The sequence below is a fragment of the Prorops nasuta genome, unplaced genomic scaffold (genome assembly GCF_024137725.1).
Source record: "Prorops nasuta isolate Cenicafe-Biocafe unplaced genomic scaffold, Cenicafe_Pnas_1.2 PNAS00020, whole genome shotgun sequence".
In the NCBI taxonomy this organism is placed as follows: domain Eukaryota; kingdom Metazoa; phylum Arthropoda; class Insecta; order Hymenoptera; family Bethylidae; genus Prorops; species Prorops nasuta.
The window spans coordinates 1,955,719-1,978,324 of record NW_027116817.1 but is presented as its reverse complement, the minus strand read 5'-3'; the positions used below and the strand labels follow the sequence as shown (position 1 = coordinate 1,978,324).

Here is a 22,606-nt window from a genome sequence, read left to right as displayed (position 1 = left end):
GTTGAAAGTTAACCCTAAGGAAAAGGTGGAGAAATTAAAAAAATTGGAAGCCAATTTTTGATAATGAAAGGCTTGTAAGGTGATTTTGGGCATAAATTCATTGAAATACATAAGTCAATTAAATAATAAATATAATGATAACATCATCTCGAAATGAAACAATGAAAAGAAGTCATCGGTTTAATATTTTCCATGCAATAAAATATACAGTGAATAAATTTGGGAAACTGAAAACAGTATATCTGAAAAAGAGAGGCTCCATTGCATTAATTTGTGTATTTTTTAGTTTATATTAATGAAAACAAAATACAAATGGCACTAGTTTGTTTCAAGAAGAGTCCTGATTCATAGTTGATATTGGGAGTAACAGTTAAGAAAACGGTAGATAAAGGGATGAATTTTCTAAGCAAATCCTTTGAAAGCGAAGGATTTGTAGGTCATTTTGGGCATAAAATTTTTGAAATATAAATCAAATAGTTAATACAAACTATAACAATATCATATAGATCTGTAAATATGAAAAGAATTCATGATTGCAATATTTTAAATGTGATGGTTCATACGGTGATTAAATTTAGGAAGCTGAAAGCTGTACATCTAAAAAGAGAGGCTTCCATTGCATTAATTGGTGTACTTCCTAGTTTATATTAATGAAAGGGAAATATAAATGGCACTAGTGTGCTGGAGAAAGTGGCATAATGCAAAGTTGATATTGAGAGTAACAGCCAAGAAAATAGTGGAAAAATGAGTCAAGTCATAAGAAAATCCTTGAGATTGAAGGGCTTGCAGGTGATTTTAGGCATACAATTATGGATTTAGAAATCATATAGTTAATGAAATTTATAATAAAATCATGTAGATGTGTAAATATGAAGAGATTTCATGATTTCAATATTTCACATGTAATAGAGTATACAGTGTGTAAATTCAGGAAACTGAAAGCAGTATACCTAAAAAACATAGGCTTCCGTTGCATTAACTGATATATATTTTACAGTTTATATTAATCAAAAGAATATATAAATGGCACTTGTTTATCAAAGAAAGAGCCATAATAAAAAATTGATAGTAAGAGTAACACTTAAGAAAAAGGTGGATTTAGAGGTAAATTTAGAAGCAAATTTTTGAAAGCGAAGAGCTTTAAGGTGATTCTGGGTATAAAATGTTGGAAATATAATTCAAACAGTCATTGAATACTATGTTTAAAGCCTCTAAAAGTGTAATTATGATAAGAATCCATCATTGTAATATTTTGTATTTTATTTAATAGATTAATAAATTAATATTATGAAATAAAGCTTTACATTATGGAATGATGAGGACATTGGAAAATGTTTTGTTGTATTGAATTAGTTAAAACAATTGTTTAGTTTTAATTCCTATATTCTTGCAAAACTTTATAAGATCCCACAAGAAACAAGCTTTGCTTGTAAAAAAAGGACGGCAAGTACATAAGTCGTCTCCAGCATGATTAATACAGTAATATAAAATAATTTAATTTAAAAAAATAGTGAAATCCTAATGTTAGGCAAGTATAAATTTTTACCATGGCGAAAATTGAAATTTGGAAAAAAGTAAATAGTAACACAAAAATTACTTGCCAGGCCCATTGTATGCAATCGTATTAAATAGCCGCATTTTTAACTTACGAGAAGCAACGCTTATATTGCAAGATAGCGACTTACACATGAATATTACGGGCCCGGCAAGTATAATTTTTGTGTTACTATTTTCCTTTTTCCAAATTTTAACTTTCATCGTGGTAACAATAATTTATAGTTGCCTAGCATTTTGATTTCACTATTTTTTTTAATTAAAATATTTTATATTACTATATTAATTATGCTAGATACGACTTATGTACTTGCCGTTCTTTCTTTACAAGCGAAGCTTGTTTTTTGTGGGATCTTATAACGTTTTGTAAGAATATAGGAGTTCAAACTAATCAATTATTTTAGCTAATTCAATCTAACAAAACATTTTCCAATATTCTCATCGTTACATAATGTAAAGTTTCAATTCAAAATATTAATTTATTATTCTATTAAATAAAATACAAAAAAAAACAATGATGAATTTTTATCATAGTTACACTTTTAAAGGCTTTTAACATAGTATTCACAATAACTGTTTGAATTATATTTCCAACATTTTATACCCAAAATCACCATAAAGCCTTTCGCTTTCAAGAATATGCTTCTAAACTTACCTCTAAATCCACCTTTTTCTTAGGTGTTACTCTCACTATCAACTTTGCATTATGGTTCTCTCTCTGGTAAACTAGTGCCATTTATTTATTCTTTTGATTGATATAAACTGTAAAATATATACCAGTTAATACAATGGAAGCCTATGTTTTTTACCTGAAGTTACACACTGTATGCTCTATTACATGTGAAATATTGAAATAATGAATTCCTTTCATATTTACACATCTACAAGATTTTATTATAATTTTCATCAACTATATGAGTTCTAAATCCAAAAATGTATGCCCAAAATAACCTGCAAATCCTTCCCTCTCAAGGATTTTCTTATGAATTGACTAATTTTTCCACCTTTTTCTTAGCTGTCACTCTCAATGTCAACTTTGCATTATGGCACTTTCTCCAGCACATTAGTGCCATTTATATTTTCCTTTCATTAATATAAACTAGAAAATACACCAACTCCTGCAATGGATGCCTCTCTTCTTTAGATATATAGTTTTCAGATTCCTAAATTTATTCACTGTATGCCCTATCACATGTAAAATATTGCAATCATGAATTCTTTTCATATTTACAAATCCACATGATTTTGTTATAATTTTCATCAACTATGTGATTTTTAATTCCAAAATTGTATACCCAAAATCATCTACAAGCCCTTCATTTTTAAGGATTTGCTTGCAAATTCATCTCTTTTTCTTAACTGTTACTCCCAATATCAACTATGATTCAGATCTCTTTTTCAAGCAAACTAGTGCCATTTGTATTTTCTTTTCATCAATATAAATTAGAAAATATACAAATTAATGCAATGGAAGCCTCTATTTTAGATATACTGCTTTCACTTTCCCAAATTTATTCACTGTATTATGTATCGCATGGAAAATATTAAAATGATGACTCCATTTCATTGTATCACTTCTAGATGATGCTTTCATTATACTTATTATTTAATTGACTTATATATTTCAAAAGTTTATGCCCAAAATCACCTGCAAGTCTTTCATTACCAAGAATTGGCCTCCAAATTTGTTAATTTCTCCACCTTTTTCTTAGATTTGACTCTCACCATTAACTTTGCATTATGGCTCCTACTATGGCAAACTGATATCATTTCTGATTTCTTATATTTAATATTACAGCTCAAGCCTGCACAATCACACAATAACCACGTTATTATAATTCAATCTGAAATAAAATCTCACTAAGTTTCAAAAAATATATTACATATTATATTATAAAACTCAATGTTATACTTATAAGAAATTAAATAATTTTTTTGCAGATAATAATAATTTCTTTCTACTCTGATTAGGGAAGCATAGATAAATATTTGGTTTTAATACTTTTTTTATATTATAATTGAATATTAAGTAACGATTAGCAAATATTCATCTACTTTTCTTTAATCGTAGTAATAAGAAAGTTTTATTGTCTCCTGGATAATTGTTTGAATATATGATATAACTTATCGGACAGTTAAATTCCACATCAGTTTAAAAAAAAAACAATTAAACATGAATTTTGTTAATGATTTCAACACCTCCAAGTTTAGCATATATATGATTTTCAAATACCTTAACAATTTCTTGCAATTAATATGCTCCTGATAATCACTGATGTACATAAATGTTGAAAGTATACATCTTCTTCGCACAGTGTTGAAAATATGTAAATATTAATTTTACTTCATCCAGTCAGCTCTATCCTCAACAATTCAATAGAAATATTCTATTTTAATTTATCTGAAAAAGAAATTTCACAAAGTACCACAAAGTATACTAATATCCTGTATTATAAAATATAATGTTATACTTATCTAATAATTGTCAACTCCTTATGTCATTATTATTCGAATATATTTGTCATTTTAAAAATTAAACTCATTCACTAACATAATAATGAACATTCTCACTGCATTAAATATACATAAACTTACATTACTATTGACAGTTGACAAGTCGCCGGATTAGTTATATGGATTACATCGATTTATTTGCAAGTTCACAACTATAGTTTCGTCGTTGAGTATAGTTTGTTGGAAGCGATGTGAAAATGACGTCACTTTCCTTAGCGACCAACTTCTCAGCCCGAGACATACAGAATCAGCCTGGGACATCCACTCGGGAAGAAAGAAGGGAGAAGAATTTCAACTTCGGCATATATATAGCTAACAGAGTATGAGATCTCTGGATTACGTGAACCGATTTTAATGTTTATAGGCTCAAATGAAAGGTTTTTCAAAACCATTTTAAGTAAAGCTTTACTTAAATCATGACAATTGATCATTCATAGAAATAAATCAGTTTGAAATTTGGGACGGCAAAACTTGCTGTATAAGTACACGGTAGTGCTCGGCGGTATAGACGTGTCATTTTCTACTTTTATATGTTGTACTTGCCGTTGAGACACTACTGTGTCTCTTGATTGTATTATGTGTATAAAAAGTGTACCATTTTACTTTATCCATTCAAATATATACAAAAAACCAATTTCATATAAAAAGAAATATTGAACAAATGTTGTTTGACTACGAACGGGAAATAAGGCGGTGATGTTGCCTCTATGTAAAAAAATTATTTGACAGTTACATGAAGGTCCCCTCAAAATTTTTAAGTAGAACAACTTATACATTATTTGATATTCTGGTAGCTAGCCTAAGGAGCTTTCCAATATCCTCTATTCGTTTTGTTTTCATTTCAACCTATTCGTTTACGAGATACCTCGATTTGAATGAATATACAAGCACAAGCGATTATAAATCCATAAGCATAGCCTTTGCGCACACTACTTTAGCCAATTCTACAAACATATGCAGTTTCAAGTCGAAATATCTTGTTAACCAATACTCGACCATTTTGCACGTGAGGGTCACTTTTCAATGTGCTTCTTTTCCGATTAAATTTGCACCTTTACGACAATCAAGAGACACGATAATGTCTCGGCAGCAAGTTCATACCACCACGCGCTTCGTATAACTTATACAGCAATGTTAGCCATCCTAATTTTCAAATCAATTTATTTTCGCAAATAATCCATTGTCATGATTTAAGTAACGTTTTTCTTAAAATGGTTTTAAAGCAGCTTTCAATTGAGCCCATGAACATCAAAGTCGGTTCATGCAATCCAGAGATTTCATACTCTGTTATATATGTATATGCCAAAATATTAATTGTCTTCCAAAATCTTCTCCTTCACCCGCCGAAGTTTATGTCTCGGGCTGAAGTTAGCTGTTTAAGTGACGTTAGTTTCCCACTACTACCACCCTACTTTTCGCCTCTCTAAATTTGTCACTAGTACCAACATAATATTAGTCTATCAAAATTTCGTCGGCTGCTGTGCTTATAATAAGTTTATATTTATTGTGATGATGGTCACCCAAATAATTAATTGTATTCTGATTATGAATGTGACAATTTTTCATATTCGAAAATAAATTGAATTAATAGTGACAGAAGGAGTCGAAGATTAGATAAGTTTATTATTATATTTTACAATACAGGATGAAATGTACTTTGCAGTACTTTGTGGGATTTCTTTTACAGATTAGAAATTAAAATGAAACACTTATTATTGCATTGTTGAGGATGGAACTCTCTGCATGGATTAATTGAAACTGATATGAACAAAACTCACATTGGGAAGTCTACATTCAACACTTAAGTACATGGTTCATGATTAAGAGTATATTAAATAATAGAAACTGCTAAAGTAACTGAAAATTATATGCAATCTTTTAGTTTATTCAAACTATTAATGAAGTGTATGTTTTATTTCCTTTCTTAAAATTTATATCAATACTAATTTTCCAAAATGATATATAACACATTTGGGAAAATGTTTCATTGAGCGACAAAAACTTTTTATTGAAATAATTAAAGAAAAGTAGGTAAATATATATTAATTGTAATTTTGAATGTTCAATTATAAGAACATATTAGAAACAAATATTAACCTACATTTTTCTTATCTTAGTTATAACACGGTAGTATAATCTACTACAAAATTAAATTTCCAAATAATTCAAATAGTGAATACTACGAGAAACGCTTCTATAAAAATGCAATTATGGTAGAAACTTTAATATTCTGTATATGTGACACAGGCATACGTTGGGTGTTAATTTATGAAACTGAAACAAGCATACCTAATTAGAAGAAGCTTCCATCAGTGATGTCGATCTGTGGACGGACGGACTCCCCACTATCTGTCCGCGGACTCACCAACACGTTCAGAGATGATTGCATCCGTGAATCAACCCCACTTCCCTAGTTACGTACACCATTGCATACAGATATACGTGTCTTGGCTTGCATCACTCAACATCAGTGAGCGTCGGTAGTCTGGGGTGCGAAAGGGAACGGAATAGTTTTCACGGATCTTTCTGTCTCGACCCTGAACTGATCCGAACTTAACTTCATTCGGTAAGCAAGTTAAAATCCTTTTCGACCGGCAGCTTCGCCTTTTTTTCATAGATTCCAGTTCGATGACTCCTAAGAACTTTTAAACGATAATTACGAAATACTCAACATACTCTTATTTGCTCTAGTACTATTAAATAATAAATAAAAATAGTATTTTAACATAGAATATAATAATGTACAACTTTAATTCCCACATCCCCTTTCATGCAATACAAATTTGATTTTCTATTCCATTAATAATAATGATAGTATTATTAATTGCTATTCAAAAATATTCTTCCAACATATAATACTTATAAAATTAAAAAAAAATTGAAAGGATTCGAACCCGCGACGATTAGCATAGCGAGCAGATACTTAATCACCTGCGCTACACATGCTCCTAAGAGCTTACGGATAAGTAGGCAATATAAATGGAGGCTCCCTTGAAATGATAATTATTTATATTCTTTTTTTCTTGAATATAGTTTAACCCTTTGCACTCCGCTATCCCCTCTGAAGGGACATAATATTCTTTGTACGATAACAGCAGAGTGCAAAGGGTTAATAACTGGAATTATTGAAACTGTTTTTGGACATTCGATTAGTTTTAATTGTTTAGCTTCTGTTCTGCCTGATTTATCGTTTCGAATTATAACTGTAGATATTATTTCAGCTATTAAACTATAATCAAGCAAAAAAAGAATAAAAATAATTATTATTTCAAGAAAGCCTTCATTCATATTGCCTGCTTATCTGTAAACTCTTGAAAGCATGTGTAGCGCAGGTGATTAAGTATCTGCTCGCTACGCTGATCGTTGAGGGTTCGAATCCTTTTAAAATTTTGTTTTTGTTTTTTTAATTTTATAACATTTATATATTGGAAGAACGTTTTTGAATAACAATTAGTAATACAATCATTATTATTAATGGAATAGAAAATGAAATTGGTATGGCATGAAAGGGGTTGTGGGAATTAAAGTTGTACATTAGTATATGCTGTGTTAAAATACTCATTTTATTTATTATTTAATAGTACTAGAGCAAATAAGAGCATGTTGAGTATTTCGTAATTATCATTTAAAAGTTCTTAGGAGTCATCGAACTGGTATCTACGAAAAAAAGGCGAAGCTGCCGGCCGAAAAGGATTTTAACTTGCTAACCGAATTAAGTTAAGTTTGGATCAGTTCGGGGGTGAGACAGAAAGATCCGAGAAAGCTATTCCGTTCTCTTTCGCACCCCAGACTACCGACGCTTACCGATGTTGAGCGATGCAGGCCGAAACCCGTACATCTCCATGCAATGGTATACGTAACTAGGGAAGTGGGGTTGACTCACGGATGAAAGCATCCCTGAACGTGTTGGTGAGTCCGCGGACAGATAGTGGGGAGTCCGTCCGTCCGCAGATTGGCATCACTGCTCTCATCCCATTTCCTCTACCCATAAGAGTTCTCAACTGTCTTTAATAATCTTCATGTTAGTCATTCACCTCAGGGTGGACCCTGATTGTTAGGAAGATATGAGGAAGAAAGACAAACTTAATATCTAACATTTTCGTCGTCCACCACTCTTCCCACCGATCGTAACCACATGTCAATCAAAGTCATGATGTTGCAAACCTACTCGCATAGTTTGAACAAAAGTTTTAATTAATAGCTACTATACTGCTGCGATATTTTAAAATTATAAGGAAGATTTTGTCTTAAAAATGTAAAAAAAATTCCTCGTTTTTACTCGATCATCAATTCTTTAACAGCCTGTATTCTAATAGATAAACTAGCGAAATAACAAATAAAGCTTCTGTTGAAACTTAAAAGTTTACTAATAAAAAATAAATAAATAAAAATTTTAGTCTTTAATAAAATTGTATCATATTGAATCTTAGGTATAATTTATATTAGAATAACATAAAAATGTACCAAAAGAATAAACATACCACAAGCATACTTTTCGGCTCAGGCAGCTCATCTCCTTTATAGATTTTAATGTAACTTTTAAAATATTCTAATAGATCCTTTGCTTTGACCACTTGACCATCGATCTTTTTTGTGATCAAATTTTCAGGTGCTAATAGCATTGGAATTAATGTTTTCAGCTGTTCTTTAAATTCTGATTCAATCTCAGACAATCTACCATCAAATTTTGGATTTGTGGCTATTTTAAGACCAGGGTGTGGCATTAAAAAACAAGATATTTCTGAGAAGCATGATTTTATATGCTTTCTTAAACTTTGTAGTTCAGGATGTTGTTTATTAGATATTTCTAATCTTCTATGTAAAATTTTGTTACCACCTTCTATACCGTAATTCGCCTCATAAGGATAACTCCAATCTCTTACTAAGAACTGTAGTTTTTGAAAGGGAGTATTTCCAGATTTTTCCAAAGCTAATCTTCCATATTCTGTAAATAACTGCAAATGCTGAAGATCGTCTTCTTGAATATTTTGGGATAAATTATAGATTTGGACCGAAGATAACATCGTGCTGAGTGCGAATACAGTTGCACAGTCTCTTACAGTGGACTGACTGTCAAAAGCCCCTTGGGTATCCATAAGAATTACTGCTACTTTTTCTCCATTTGGCAAAGTACCAGGAAAAACTTTTGACCACATTAAAATTCCAGTTGTATCCCTCTCTGAACCACCTCTCCACGAAAAACCGCTTAGTGGTTCATGCTCCGTGCCTATCCAGTCTTCATCATTTTGTTCATTATTATACTGAAATAAAAAAAGTAATTTCGATTACTTGTACATTATTAATACTAACCGAAATAGCTAAATAAGAAATAGACCATTTATAAATATAATACTTTTAATAAAGTATGTATACTGTTTCTAAATTATATATACACTTAGTTTCAATTTGATATTACTATTAACAGCAGGCTATAATACTATAACTTAAATATGGTTTATACAAGTAAGTATTCTAGTCTTCTTACCATAATATTCATATATCGAAGAAAAAAGTCGAGCAAAAAGCTTTTGCCTTTCCTAAAAGCTCCAGCAACCGATACCACAACGACATTTCTATCTTTTACTTCTGGAGCAAGAAGAATTTCTGCTAAAGCATTTTCATCTAACTCAAAAGTATGATCAGAATGAGCAAGCACTACTTGTACAGGTTGGCCAACATTTATACTGCTTTCATTCGTTGAAATCAGCTCTACCGTTTCCCTTCGATTCAATGAATTCAGTTCTGCAATAAAATTTTTAAATAAGAAGGGTTTTAATTAAATATTACATATAAAGATCATTTAAACTATTAGAAGTAAAAGCGGAGATAGAATAATAAGACAAAGATTTAAACCCCACGTATGATCATCAGCGACTAAAAAAAAAAAAAAAAAGAAACTAACGGGATGGTAAGTAAAAATGCATATTTAGAATTCTGGTGCAAGCCGCGTGAAATGAGCAATAAGTGAGTCACTTGTACGAAACTAGAGGTAGTGTTTGATGGAAGATTTGCGCAGGCCCATATAGAGGATAAAGATAAAAAAAGCCAGAAGAGAGAGAGAGAGAGTAGTATATAATAAGAGAAGGTTCGTGAAAAAAAAGATTGACCATTTTTGTTGGACAGTAGATATAACAAGATTTTCATTTCACGTAGTTCATGTGGGAAACAATGTGAGAAAAGTGTAGTATGAAAAGATAGAATAAAAATGAAAGTGATAGTATTGTGTGTGTGTGAGATTAATTAGATTAAATGAATTATAAAAGAAAGAAGTAAATAAAATATGGACGAAATAAGTAGAGAGAGAGAGAGAGAGAGAGAGAGAGTAATAAGAAAGATTAGTGAAAAAGTTATACAAGAGGAGAGAAAGTAATTGGTCTAGAATAGTATGTGCTACGACGGCGAGGACAAAAGAATAGTTAAGGAAACAGATAGAAGCAGCAAAAGTCAAATTAATGAAGAGGTATGCATTTGGATGAAGATGCTGTGTATAAAGAATCAGAGCGATCAATATAAATAGAGATAAATATTTGTCAGGTTAGAGTTAGATTAGGCACGTATGTTACGATGCCCATCTAATTACACCGCTGATAGCGGATGTGAAAGGGTGGTGGCGGAGGTGAGGAAAAGAAAGAAAGTAATTTAGGAAAAAGAGACTGTTCGGAAATCGATACGCAGGTAAAATGGTAATGATGGTAAATAAAAAACCAGGAATGAATTCATGATAAGAAAACGCAAGTATTCGAAAGGAAAGTACTTGGAACCAAATGTACAATGACCGGCAGAAATGGCGTCCCTTGATGCGTTTAGGAACCGCATTTTAGGATCCTTCACTGTATACTCTATTCTGCTAGGCGGAGATAGGGGAATGGAACGCGATAACTATAGTAGTTAGTTTATCTCGCTCTAAATGCGTGAGTGCGAGAGAGAGAGCTTTATACGGCATAGCAGGGCAAGCCAGGCGTCCCGAGGCTTATTTCTATCTGTGCCATTGCCTATGGCTATCTCTCTCGCTCGGTAAGAATCATTCGTCTGTCCTTGTTTAGGTCAGTTGTACGCCAATGGATACTCTCTAAAGAAGATTTTCTTAGGCGACACCATTGAAGACTGCGATTACAGCGGGGATTTTAAAATACTGTGCACCTGTCACTGTCAAACGTCAGTATGAAAGATTATTGTCGCTTACAGCGTTTGGTGCAATTAACATTATAAGTCTGGATTATTATGTGATATTCTGTAATGCACATATATATATACATATGTTAATTTACTTTTAATTTTTTAAACCAATAAGTTATTGGCATTATAGAAGAAACTCATTTAAATATAAGAATATACTGGTTTCCACTTATGTAACTTTTCTTGTAAATATAACATAATTTTAATTAATAAAATTCACTTGTTTATTAATCAGACTAAGAAGAGTTATTTCTTTTAAATTTTAACATGTATAGAATAATATCCTAAACGTGCACACTTAACTAATTATTATTAGAGAAATATTTTTATAATCGTTACACATTGATAATAATATATCTCAATATCCTTCAGTTTAAAATATCATTTACATTGAAGAAATTTTGATCAATGGTCATGAAGAGTTCGTGGCTCAATGGCTAGGTCGCTTGCCTCGAAGATTAGTTAAAGCGCTTTTGTCGGTGGTTCGAGTCCCGCGGGAGATATTTTTTTTTTCGTTTTAAAAGCATTATTATCTTTTCTTTTTGTTAATTATTTGGAAGCATTGCTACTGCCTCCAAACATATTTTTGCAAACCTTAAAATATACAATGTTATATTTATGCTTTTTTTGTAATCTAATCCATATGAGCAGGAGCTCGCTTCTTCGACATTTGTTTTTGTGCATTACAGAATATCACATAATAATCCAGACTTATAATGTTAATTGCACCAAACGCTGTAAGCGACAATAATCTTTCATACTGACGTTTGACAGTGACAGGTGCACAGTATTTTAAAATCCCCGCTGTAATCGCAGTCTTCAATGGTGTCGCCTGAGAAAATCTTCTTTAGAGAGTATCCATTGGCGTAGAACTGACCTAAACAAGGACGGACGAATGATTCTTACCGAGCGAGAGAGATAGCCATAGGCAATGGCACAGATAGAAATAAGCCTCGGGACGCCTGGCTTGCCCTGCTATGCCGTATAAAGCTCTCTCTCTCGCACTCACGCATTTAGAGCGAGATAAACTAACTACTATAGTTATCGCGTTCCATTCCCCTATCTCCGCCTAGCAGAATAGAGTATACAGTGAAGGATCCTAAAATGCGGTTCCTAAACGCATCAAGGGACGCCATTTCTGCCGGTCATTGTACATAACATAGAGATGATGAAGTTTGGCAAAGGAAAGAGAAGAGTTAGTGAAAAAAGAGAGAGAAGCATGATTGAAGAAGTGAAATGCTTCAGGTACTGGCAATAAACATTTCATAGAAATGGGAAATAATAAAAACATATTTGGAAAAGGTAAGGCGAGGATTAGCAAAAAAATATTCAAGAGAAATTATATTCGGCAAGGATATGGTTTTTAATAGTCGTATTGAGAGAAAGTCGTTGGCTTTTACATATATAGAAATATGGGTGTCGAAAGAGTGAGGATAAATTGAAACAGGATACAAAAAGTTCTTTACAGCTTGATCTACTTGTTCAAAATTGGCGCAATAAATAAAAATCCCATCAAGGAAACGAATAATTTTTTTGACATTTCTGAAAGCATGCGGTGAAGAGGGAATAATATAATATAATATTATACACTTTAAAAATATATTCGCAAAAATTAAAAAATTAACTTTTCTTCTCAAATTAGAAACATTCATTTATACTTATAAAAATTTATGATAATATTAAATAGCATTTAGCACTTATTTAAATGGCTTTAAAAATCAGGTGTCTGTACGAAGAAAAGTGTACTCGGTGTCTCACTGACATGTTGTTTACTATTACTGCTTGGCGCAAGACTTCACCGAGTCTCCTGATTAAAGTAAACTCGCTTATTATGGTACACTGCGAAGATCGGGTATCATTATGAAAACCCAAATATGATATTCTATTTTACGGACAATTATTATTCATTTGGCGTTATTAAAAAATGGGTACGTTATCTTTGAAATGTTCACTTTATAATATCATTCAAATAAATAGGGAATAACAATTGTTTGAATAAAGAAACAAGATTTTTATCGCGTACTTGTAACATATGCAACTCGTAATACATATCTGGCGAATCAGCAATGAACGAAACATTCCCCTTTTTTCATAGATTTAATGTCCACTCAATAATTATCGTACTTAAAACTAGTTCAGTTAGTATATAAAAGTTAGTAGATTCGATTATTATCGTTTTCTTTTGTTTGTAATATTAATATACAAAAAATTAATTTGTGTTTTTTGATAATAACAGTTTTTTTTTGCTCCTACTAGTGAAACGTCAAAAATTCGTTTTTTACAATTAGAAACGCGAATTCCGTATCGTTCCCCATTTATGATAAACGATAATAATACCGTTAAGTCCATTTCGGAGTCGTGAGTCTTCAAACTTATCATTTGTATAAAGTGTACTTCTTAACTGTAAGGGAATCACTCGGTATTACATGTGGAAAAAATCAATTTCCATTTGGAAAATTTGGTTCTTGAATATGAGTAGAATATTTCAGTAAAATAGTCTTCGAAAGTTCTAGTCGTTGAAAAGTTTGTCTTTAGAAGGCCAGCTTTTGAAAGCACTAGTAAGATGCTTGGCGTGGTCAGGCGTCGGACCTATTGTGACGCTTTTCATTGCTACGGGACACTTCTCAAAATTTAAGTTGGAAAAACACTTAGAGGTCAAGTTTATACTCGCTAGGAATTTTCTATGAACTAAGCATTGCAGACTAATAGTGAGTAAATACTTTATGCTCTAAATCATATTTATGCTATTAAACGCGTATTCTCAAAACTGTTTTTCGATCTGGTCTCCATGATATTTTAAAATTGTATGATCCATTGCTTAGATATATTAATGGTAGCTTCGAAACATGTATAGTTATAGCATAAACCAAATAATGTAAACATTCCGAGACGTTTGTTAGTCGTAAGAAAAAAATCGAAAAAAAATTATGAAATTTAAAAATTAATTTTCAAAACGTTTCAATTATTTAGTTATTAATATCTTCGAATGATTCTATTTCATACGATAGCCATAGTATCACAGATTAAAGTACAGTTCAATATTTTAATTTAAGATTAGCCTATCAACTGGAATTGTGGAGACCGCCGACATCTGTTTTCTCGATATACAGGGTGATTCTCTAACGGCGGTATATAGGACATTCGTGTTATATGATTGTAGCACTCGGAATGATGAAATCCGAGAAGGTTCATTGGTTAGTATTGTATAGTGCCAACTTAAAACAGCCTTTTGCCAATAGTTGGCTACGAAAAATGAGACCCACCCGCCATTTTGGTGTGGAGAAATGTTTACATGCTAATCGCACCATAAAAAGGTGTAAAATGAAGAAATGATAAAAAGGTGAGATACTAAGGTAAACATTGAAAATAATGAAAGGAAATTATGAAAAGTCTTATTTTTCATACATTATTTTCAATTTTTGCTTTAATAACCACACCATTTTGACATTTCCCCATTTTACACCCTTTTCTGCGGTGATTAACATGTAAATACTTTACACGTCAAAATGGCGGATGCGTCTCATTTTTTGTATCTAGCTATTGGTATTAAACTATTTTCGTTTGGCTCTGTATGACATTCATCAATTAAAAGTCTGGGACTCACCATTCTGAGTGCTACAATCAACTAACACGAATCTCCTACATGTCACCGTTAGAGAATCACCCTGTAGGTACATTTGGAATGGTGTCACACAATTCCTAATGAAGATTTTGCTTAAAAACAATTCTAACTTACTATTGTAATATCAATAAATATACAGCATGACGCAGCTTTCCAAACCACGGGAGGAATGGAAAAGGACGAAGGGGCGATCCCTCTATCTTAAGCCAGTAACTCAATTGGTAGCTATTCTTAAAACCACGAACGCCTTCAGGAATTTTACACGCGAATATTTATTTCTGGAAGGAAGTTTTAACCCTCGTACTATTATTTGGGATAGGGTTGAAAAATAAGGTAGTTCAAATAATCACACATTTATTCAAAGTACGCAACGTTTTTTATCATTCCCTAATAAGAGTAAGGTCCATACCCACATTACAGAGCAGTTCCACCTGAAATCTTAGTTTTCAAACATCAGTCTTATGTATGAACCAATTTTTAAATTTGCGATGGTTTTAGAATCAGCAGAATAGCAGCTTTGGGATAAAACAAATAAATATTGCAAAATTACACAAAAAAAAAAGTATTGAAAATGAATTAATAAATATTAAAATTTAATTAAGCACAAATTTAAAGATATCGCTATTATATCCAAAAGGCGTTACTTTGCTGATTCCAAAATGCCCGCAAAATCGAAAATCAGTTCACAAATAACACTGTAGTTTAAAAACTAGTAATTTTGATGGAAATTTGTTCAAAGAGATTTAATGTCGGTAAAACAGAACACTTTTTATAATATTATTTTCACCTAAAAGAGGGCACTGTAAATTTACAATTTTGTAAATAACAGCATTCAAAACAAAATACGGCTTCCCATAATTATAATTATATACACTATTTGAAGATGTTGAAGCTGATGCTACAAGGAGAGAGATGTCTCGTTCATTACACATTCAGCTAACACAACAATAAAGACGCTCGGACTAATAATGTAGATGCAAAAAATGTATAAATTTAACAGCGAAATTTGGAAAAGGATAAACGAACTGATTTCTGCTTCCAATTTTTCTAGTAACAAATCTCAAATACATTCTACAATATAAGAGGATATAATGTTAAAGATGAAAGTATAGATGCTGTTATATATATATTAGCCTATAACATTATACTTTTGCAAGTTTTCAATGCTCTATTGAAGACAGAAAGAGTGCAACACATGCCGTATTACGTCTGTCCTTCTGCAATCTACGCTCTTTTCGATTAGAACATTTTTTTCAGCCAAACTACTGATCCGATCGAATTCATCTTTATTTTAGCTGCAAGTATGGTTATCTGGGATCCTCTCATATTTTTTCCATATTTTTCCTATCAAAAATGAGACCGTACTATCGAAATTAGAACAACGTTGCTCTTGCCTCGCCCCTCTTTCCCCTCCGACAAACGTGAGCAGGCAGCGTGAAGCCAAGTTTCAGGGCTATTGCGCGGTAGGAGGTAAAGGGAATGTTCCGTTCGCTACCGGGCGAGACGGAGGGTGACGCGAGGGGAATGCAAGTTACGGGAAACGAATTTTCATACTACGGGCTTATTTTTAAAGGGAAAAATCTGAAAAAAATCAGCCATATACCTCTTTAGACGAACTATGGGATAAAACGAAGACATTTTCGATTTGATCAATAGTTTGACTGCAAAAAATGTTTTAATCCAAAACTTGTATTCCCCTCGAATCCCCATCCGTCTCGCCCGGTAACAAGCGGAGTATTCCCCTTACATCTTACCGCGCAAAAGCCCAGAAGCTTGGTTTTACGCTGCCCCTACACGTTTGTCGGAGGGGAAAGAGGGGCGGGGCAAGAGCAACGTTGTTCTAATTTCGATAATACGGGTTCATTTTTGATGGGAAAAATATAGAAAAAATATAACATATTCCACAATTACCACACTATCAGCCAAAATAAAGATTATCTCGATCGGATGAATAATTTGGCTACAAAAAATGATCTAATAAAAAAAAGCGTTGATTGCAGAAGCACAAACGTAATAAGGCATGCGCGTTGTACTCTTCTTGTCTTCAGTGAAGCATTAAAAACTTGCAAAAGTATAATGTTATAGACTAATATATATACAACAGCATCTACAGGGTGTATCAGCAATAATGCTTTTAATTTTAACCACATATTCTTGAGCATAAACTAAGTCGAAAGGTCCGATACTATAAGATCTAGAAAAGCATCATTGCTGAGATAAATCAATTTTAAGCCAATAAATAAGGGCTTAGAATCAACGGAAAAATTACTTTACTTTCACTTTCATAGACAGTTCCCTTTCGAAAAAGAAAAGAAGTTGGTACATCTCCCCCGATCCGTATTATCGTACACGCACGCAACTACGTTGATTATTATAATATTACCTCCTAATGTCTTACATTCCTGATCCTGGTGCTGATGAAATTCATTTTCTGATTATTTTTAAAATGATCGTCGAAAGCATCCATTTAGTTGAAAATACTGGGTAACGATACGGCGTTATTTGTAGATTAATTTTCAACTCATTTTATCTTTTCGATGACGTGACATATGAACTATTCTAAGGTGGTCAACAAATAAGCATTATATTAAAAAAGCTATTATAAGAAATTTTCTTTTTTCCTGTTTTTGAAAATCTTACTGCTTTATCAGATAGAGCAGTTCGCTGTGTGCATCATTGGAAGATCAAAATGACTCGAAAATAGATTCTCAAGTAAGGCCATAGTCTTTACCAGAAATTTCAATCTAAGTGGAGTGGTTGAGGGATTCCTTTAAGAAAAAATAAGCCTATTTTCATTTTATAAAGGGATAAGCCACAAAATTAAGAATAATTTTATCTTTATGCCTTAGGTAATACATAGTTTTTGTCTAATACGTTTTGCATAGTGTTTGCCAAAATGGACTTGCCAGTCAAATTACCCAATTGCTACAGCAGATTCTAGTTTACAGTGGCTAGAAGTTGATTGATTACCAAAAAGAAATATTTTACAATTCACCAAGCAAATCTTAATGAAGTGAAGAGAAAAGCATAAGCATTTACTAACTTATATCTGAAATCTTCTCGTACCTAAAAGTGACCAAAGACTATGAATAGTCATCTACACCATTAACGGGATCCCTCAAGCCCTCTGTAGCCAACATTACGGAACGAAAAACAAGGGAGAATTGTCCAGCGCTATTTTTCAACCGATTTCAATGTTTTTGGGCTTGTTGGAATCGTTAGGACTCGCACTTTGTCATAAGTAAAGCCGCATTTTCCAAAAGACGTAAAGAAAATAAAATTGTTTAAAAATTCGCATTAATAATATTTAAACGCAAAACAAATCGAAAAATCGGGCTTCTTTATGACGAGGTGCCAGACCTAACGATTCCAACAAGCCCAAAAACATTGAAATCGGTTGAGAAATAGAGCCGTACCATTGTCCCGCGTTTCTGAGGTGGACGAAAACCAAAAATGTTTAGGAAGGAAGCTAGGCTTCCACCCCTCTCGCGGCTCACGCTAACGTATTCCCCCACTCCAGCGTCGAAACTTACTGCGAAGCTTTCCTCATATTTACGCTATTCCCCTATCTGTTGCTATACACATATAAATACCGCTAAAATAATGCTGAGAACATTTCATTTCGCCGATATAATGAAATTGCTAAAAATGCAATTATCATTTTGAAATAAAATCGTAGAAAAGGAGATTTCGTAATGCTTGAAATATAAGGCATACGGCGAAACGCGGGACAATAGTACAGTCGTATTTTTCACCAGAATTTGATGAGACTAGTAATAATTAAAGCCATTCTTCATGTAGATTGTCCTAAAGTGCTCGAGTTTTCGATAAAGCTTATAGTTTTCCAGTTATGAGCGATTGAAGCTGGACGTGCGCAGCAGCTGATCTACGCGAGAGAAGAAATATGTATTTGTCCGCCGTGCAACTTCAATCGTTTATAACTGGAAAACTATAGGCTTTATCGAACATGCGAGCTCTTTAGGACAATCCACATGAAGAATGGCTTTAATTATTACTAGTCTCATCAAATTCTTTTTAAAAATACGACTGTACCATTGTCCCGCGTTTCGCCGTATGCCTTATATTTCAAGCATTACGAAATCTCCTTTTCTACAATTTTATTTCAAAATGATAATTGCATTTTTAGCAATTTCATTATATCGGCGAAATGAAATGTTCTCAACATTATTTTAGCGGTATTTATATGTGTATAGCTACAGATAGGGGAATAGCGTAAATATGAGGAAAGCTTCGCAGTAAGTTTCGATGCTGGAGTGGGGGAACACGTTAGCGTGAGCCGCGAGAGGGGCGGAAGCCTAGCTTCCTTCCTAAACATTTTTGGTTTCGTCCACCTCAGAAACGCGGGACAATGTTACGGCTCTATTTCTCAACCGATTTCAATGTTTTTGAGCTTGTTGGAATCGTTAGATCTGGCACCTCGTCATAAAGAAGCCCGATTTTTCGATTTGTTTTGCGTTTAAATATTATTAATGCGAATTTTTAAACAATTTGATTTTTTTTCATTTTTTGGGAAATAAGGCTTTACTTATGACAAGGTGCGAGTCCTAACGGTTCCAACAAGCCCAAAATCATTAAAATCGGTCGAAAAATAACGCTGGACAATTCTCCCTCGTTTTTCGTTCCGTAATGTTGGCTACAGAGGACTTGAGGGATCCCGTTAACGGGATCCCTCACGCGTGCTTTACCGGCAGTACAAGTCAATAAACAATTCGTTTAATAAAAGTCAAATGCGAAGCAAATTGCAAAAACGGGCTTCTTTATGACAAGGTGCCAATTATAACGAGTCAATTGAGCTTAAAAAAACTCAAATCGGATGAAGAATAATGCTGTACCACTGTCCCGCGTTCTTGAAGTGGAAATAACCAAAAGTAACCTCTCTTCAAGAACGTGGCACAATGGTACAGGGTTATTTTTCAAGTAATTTGAGTGTTTTTAAGTTCGTTTGACTCGTTAGGACTGGCACATTGTCCTACAAACCCACGATTGTTCAATACGCTTTGCATTTGAATTTTATTAAACTAATTGTTTATTGACTTGAACTGTCGATAAAGTAGGCGTGAGGGATCCCGTTAAGGGGATGCATTCAGCGACTCAAACACTAATTCAAGTTTATCTTCCAAAATATTAGGAATATGAACTTTTTTGTAGAGATTAAATTTACTCTTTTGACTGTACTGAAGCGCGCTACCAACTCGATTTCTCAAAATTATAAAAAAAAGTTTTTATAAAAATTATAAATATTTGTAATTTTGTTGGTCATAATAATATTGAATATTAGGCTTTGTAGCGCGCTAAAGAAAAGTTCTATGACTAATTTGAGACGAAGAAGAAACAAATATACCTAAAAATGTGGAAGATTTTTTCGAAAAACTAAATTATAGCTATTGAAACAAGTTTGACACTGTTTTACCGACGGAGAAGTTTCACAGTGCGTTAGACAAGGACAGGCCTATTAGCTCTCTCGCTTTAGAAGGGGTACCCACTCTCTCCCCACATCATTCCCCGCTAAACAAACCAACTCTCCTTCACACAGCAAGATGGCTGGCTAACGCTGCTTGTCGGTGTGAATCCGTAACGGAATGGAAGAACAAATAATTATTTGTAGATTTCAGGGTTAGGTTTTCGCAAATCGAGCGTTGTACCGAGCTTCCATATCATTTCCGTCAGCTACTACAAATTTCTCAAATCATTTTATAATCTACAAGTCTCGAAAAACTTGAATTAGTTGACGAATGCGTGACTCGTAGCAGCCGACGTTGATGACTAAGTTGTGTAGCGCATCATCTACGAGCACCAACACAAAGCAAGACGGCTGGCTAACGCTGCCTATCGGTGTGATTCCGTAGCGCAATGCAAGAATAAATCGTTATTTCTAGGTTTTAGGGTTAGGTTTTCACAAAACCGACCTTGTACCCGCCTTTCCATAAGATTTCAGGAGGCTACAGTAAAATTTTCAAAGTATTTTGTCATCTACCAGTCTCAAAAAACTTGAATTAGTTGGCGAAAGCGTGATTCGTAGTAGCCGACGCTGATCGCTAAGTTGTGTAGCGCATCAGCGTCGGCTGCAACGAGTCACGCTTTCGTCAACTAATTCAAGTTTTTTGAGACTGGTAGATGACAAAATACTTTGAAAATTTTACTGTAGCCTCCTGAAATCTTATGGTAAGGCGGTACAAGGTCGGTTTTGTGAAAACCTAACCCTAAAACCTAGAAATAACGATTTATTCTTGCATTGCGCTACGGAATCACACCGATAGGCAGCGTTAGCCAGCCGTCTTGCTTTGTGTTGGTGCTCGTAGATGATGCGCTACACAACTTAGTCATCAACGTCGGCTGCTACGAGTCACGCATTCGTCAACTAATTCAAGTTTTTTGAGACTTGTAGATTATAAAATGATTTGAGAAATTTGTAGTAGCTGACGGAAATGATATGGAAGCTCGGTACAACGCTCGATTTGCGAAAACCTAACCCTGAAATCTACAAATAATTATTTGTTCTTCCATTCCGTTACGGATTCACACCGACAAGCAGCGTTAGCCAGCCATCTTGCTGTGTGAAGGAGAGTTGGTTTGTTTAGCGGGGAATGATGTGGGGAGAGAGTGGGTACCCCTTCTAAAGCGAGAGAGCTAATAGGCCTGTCCTTGTCTAACGCACTGTGAAACTTCTCCGTCGGTAAAACAGTGTCAAACTTGTTTCAATAGCTATAATTTAGTTTTTCGAAAAAATCTTCCACATTTTTAGGTATATTTGTTTCTTCTTCGTCTCAAATTAGTCATAGAACTTTTCTTTAGCGCGCTACAAAGCCTAATATTCAATATTATTATGACCAACAAAATTACAAATATTTATAATTTTTATAAAAACTTTTTTTTATAATTTTGAGAAATCGAGTTGGTAGCGCGCTTCAGTACAGTCAAAAGAGTAAATTTAATCTCTACAAAAAAGTCCATATTCCTAATAGTTTGGAAGATAAACTTGAATGAGTGTTTGAGTCGCTCAATTCATCCCCTTAACATAAAATTATTTTTAATTTTGTGGCTTGTCCCTTCATAAAATGAAAAAAGGCTTATTTATTCTTAAAGAGATCCTTCAGGCTCTACATTGATTAAGCCGAAATTTCGAGACAAGACTATGGCTTTACCTTAAAAACAAATTTTCGAATAATTTTGCTCTTCCAATGATGCAGCAAACTGCTCTATCTGACAAAATAGTAAGGTTTCTAAAGACAGAAAAAAATAAAATTGCTTATAATAGCTTTTTTAATATAATACTTATTTGTTGACTACCGTAGAACAGTTCATTTGTCGCGTCACTGAAAAGATAAAATAAGTTGAAAATTAATCTACAAATAACGCCGTATCGTTACCCAGGATTTTCAGCTAAATGGATGCTTTCGACGATCCTTTTAAAAATAATCAGAAAATTAATTTCATCAGCACCAGGATGAGAAGTGGAAGACATTAGGGGTATTATTAATAATCGGCGTGGCTGCGTGCGTGTGTGTGTACGTGCACGACAATACGGATCGGTCGAGCAGAGCAAACTTCTTATGTTTTTTGAAGGGTAACTGTCAACGAAAGTGAGAATAAAGTTATTTTTTCGTTGAATTATAGCCCTGATTCATCGGTTTAAAATTGATTTATTTTAGCAATAATGCTTTTACGATATTAGTGGTATATGACTTTTCGACTTAGTTTATGCTGAAGAATATGTGGTTA

General features: G+C 33.3%; 1 protein-coding gene across 6 annotated transcripts in view; it reads right to left on the bottom strand.

Annotated features, from left to right (window-relative positions):
* atl (atlastin GTPase) overlaps window positions 1-22,606 on the bottom strand; it is a 202,578-nt gene that overhangs the window by 110,935 nt on the left and 69,037 nt on the right. For all 6 annotated transcript variants that reach the window (XR_010823805.1, XM_066739260.1, XM_066739259.1 and 3 more), the window contains 2 exons: window positions 9,554-9,810; window positions 8,550-9,329 (listed from right to left, as the gene is read on the bottom strand). Coding sequence is in view for 5 of the 6 variants with exons in the window: in XM_066739260.1 (XP_066595357.1) it covers window positions 8,550-9,329; window positions 9,554-9,810 (1,037 nt within the window). In the remaining variant the exon portion in view is untranslated. The remainder of the gene's footprint in view (window positions 1-8,549; window positions 9,330-9,553; window positions 9,811-22,606) is intronic.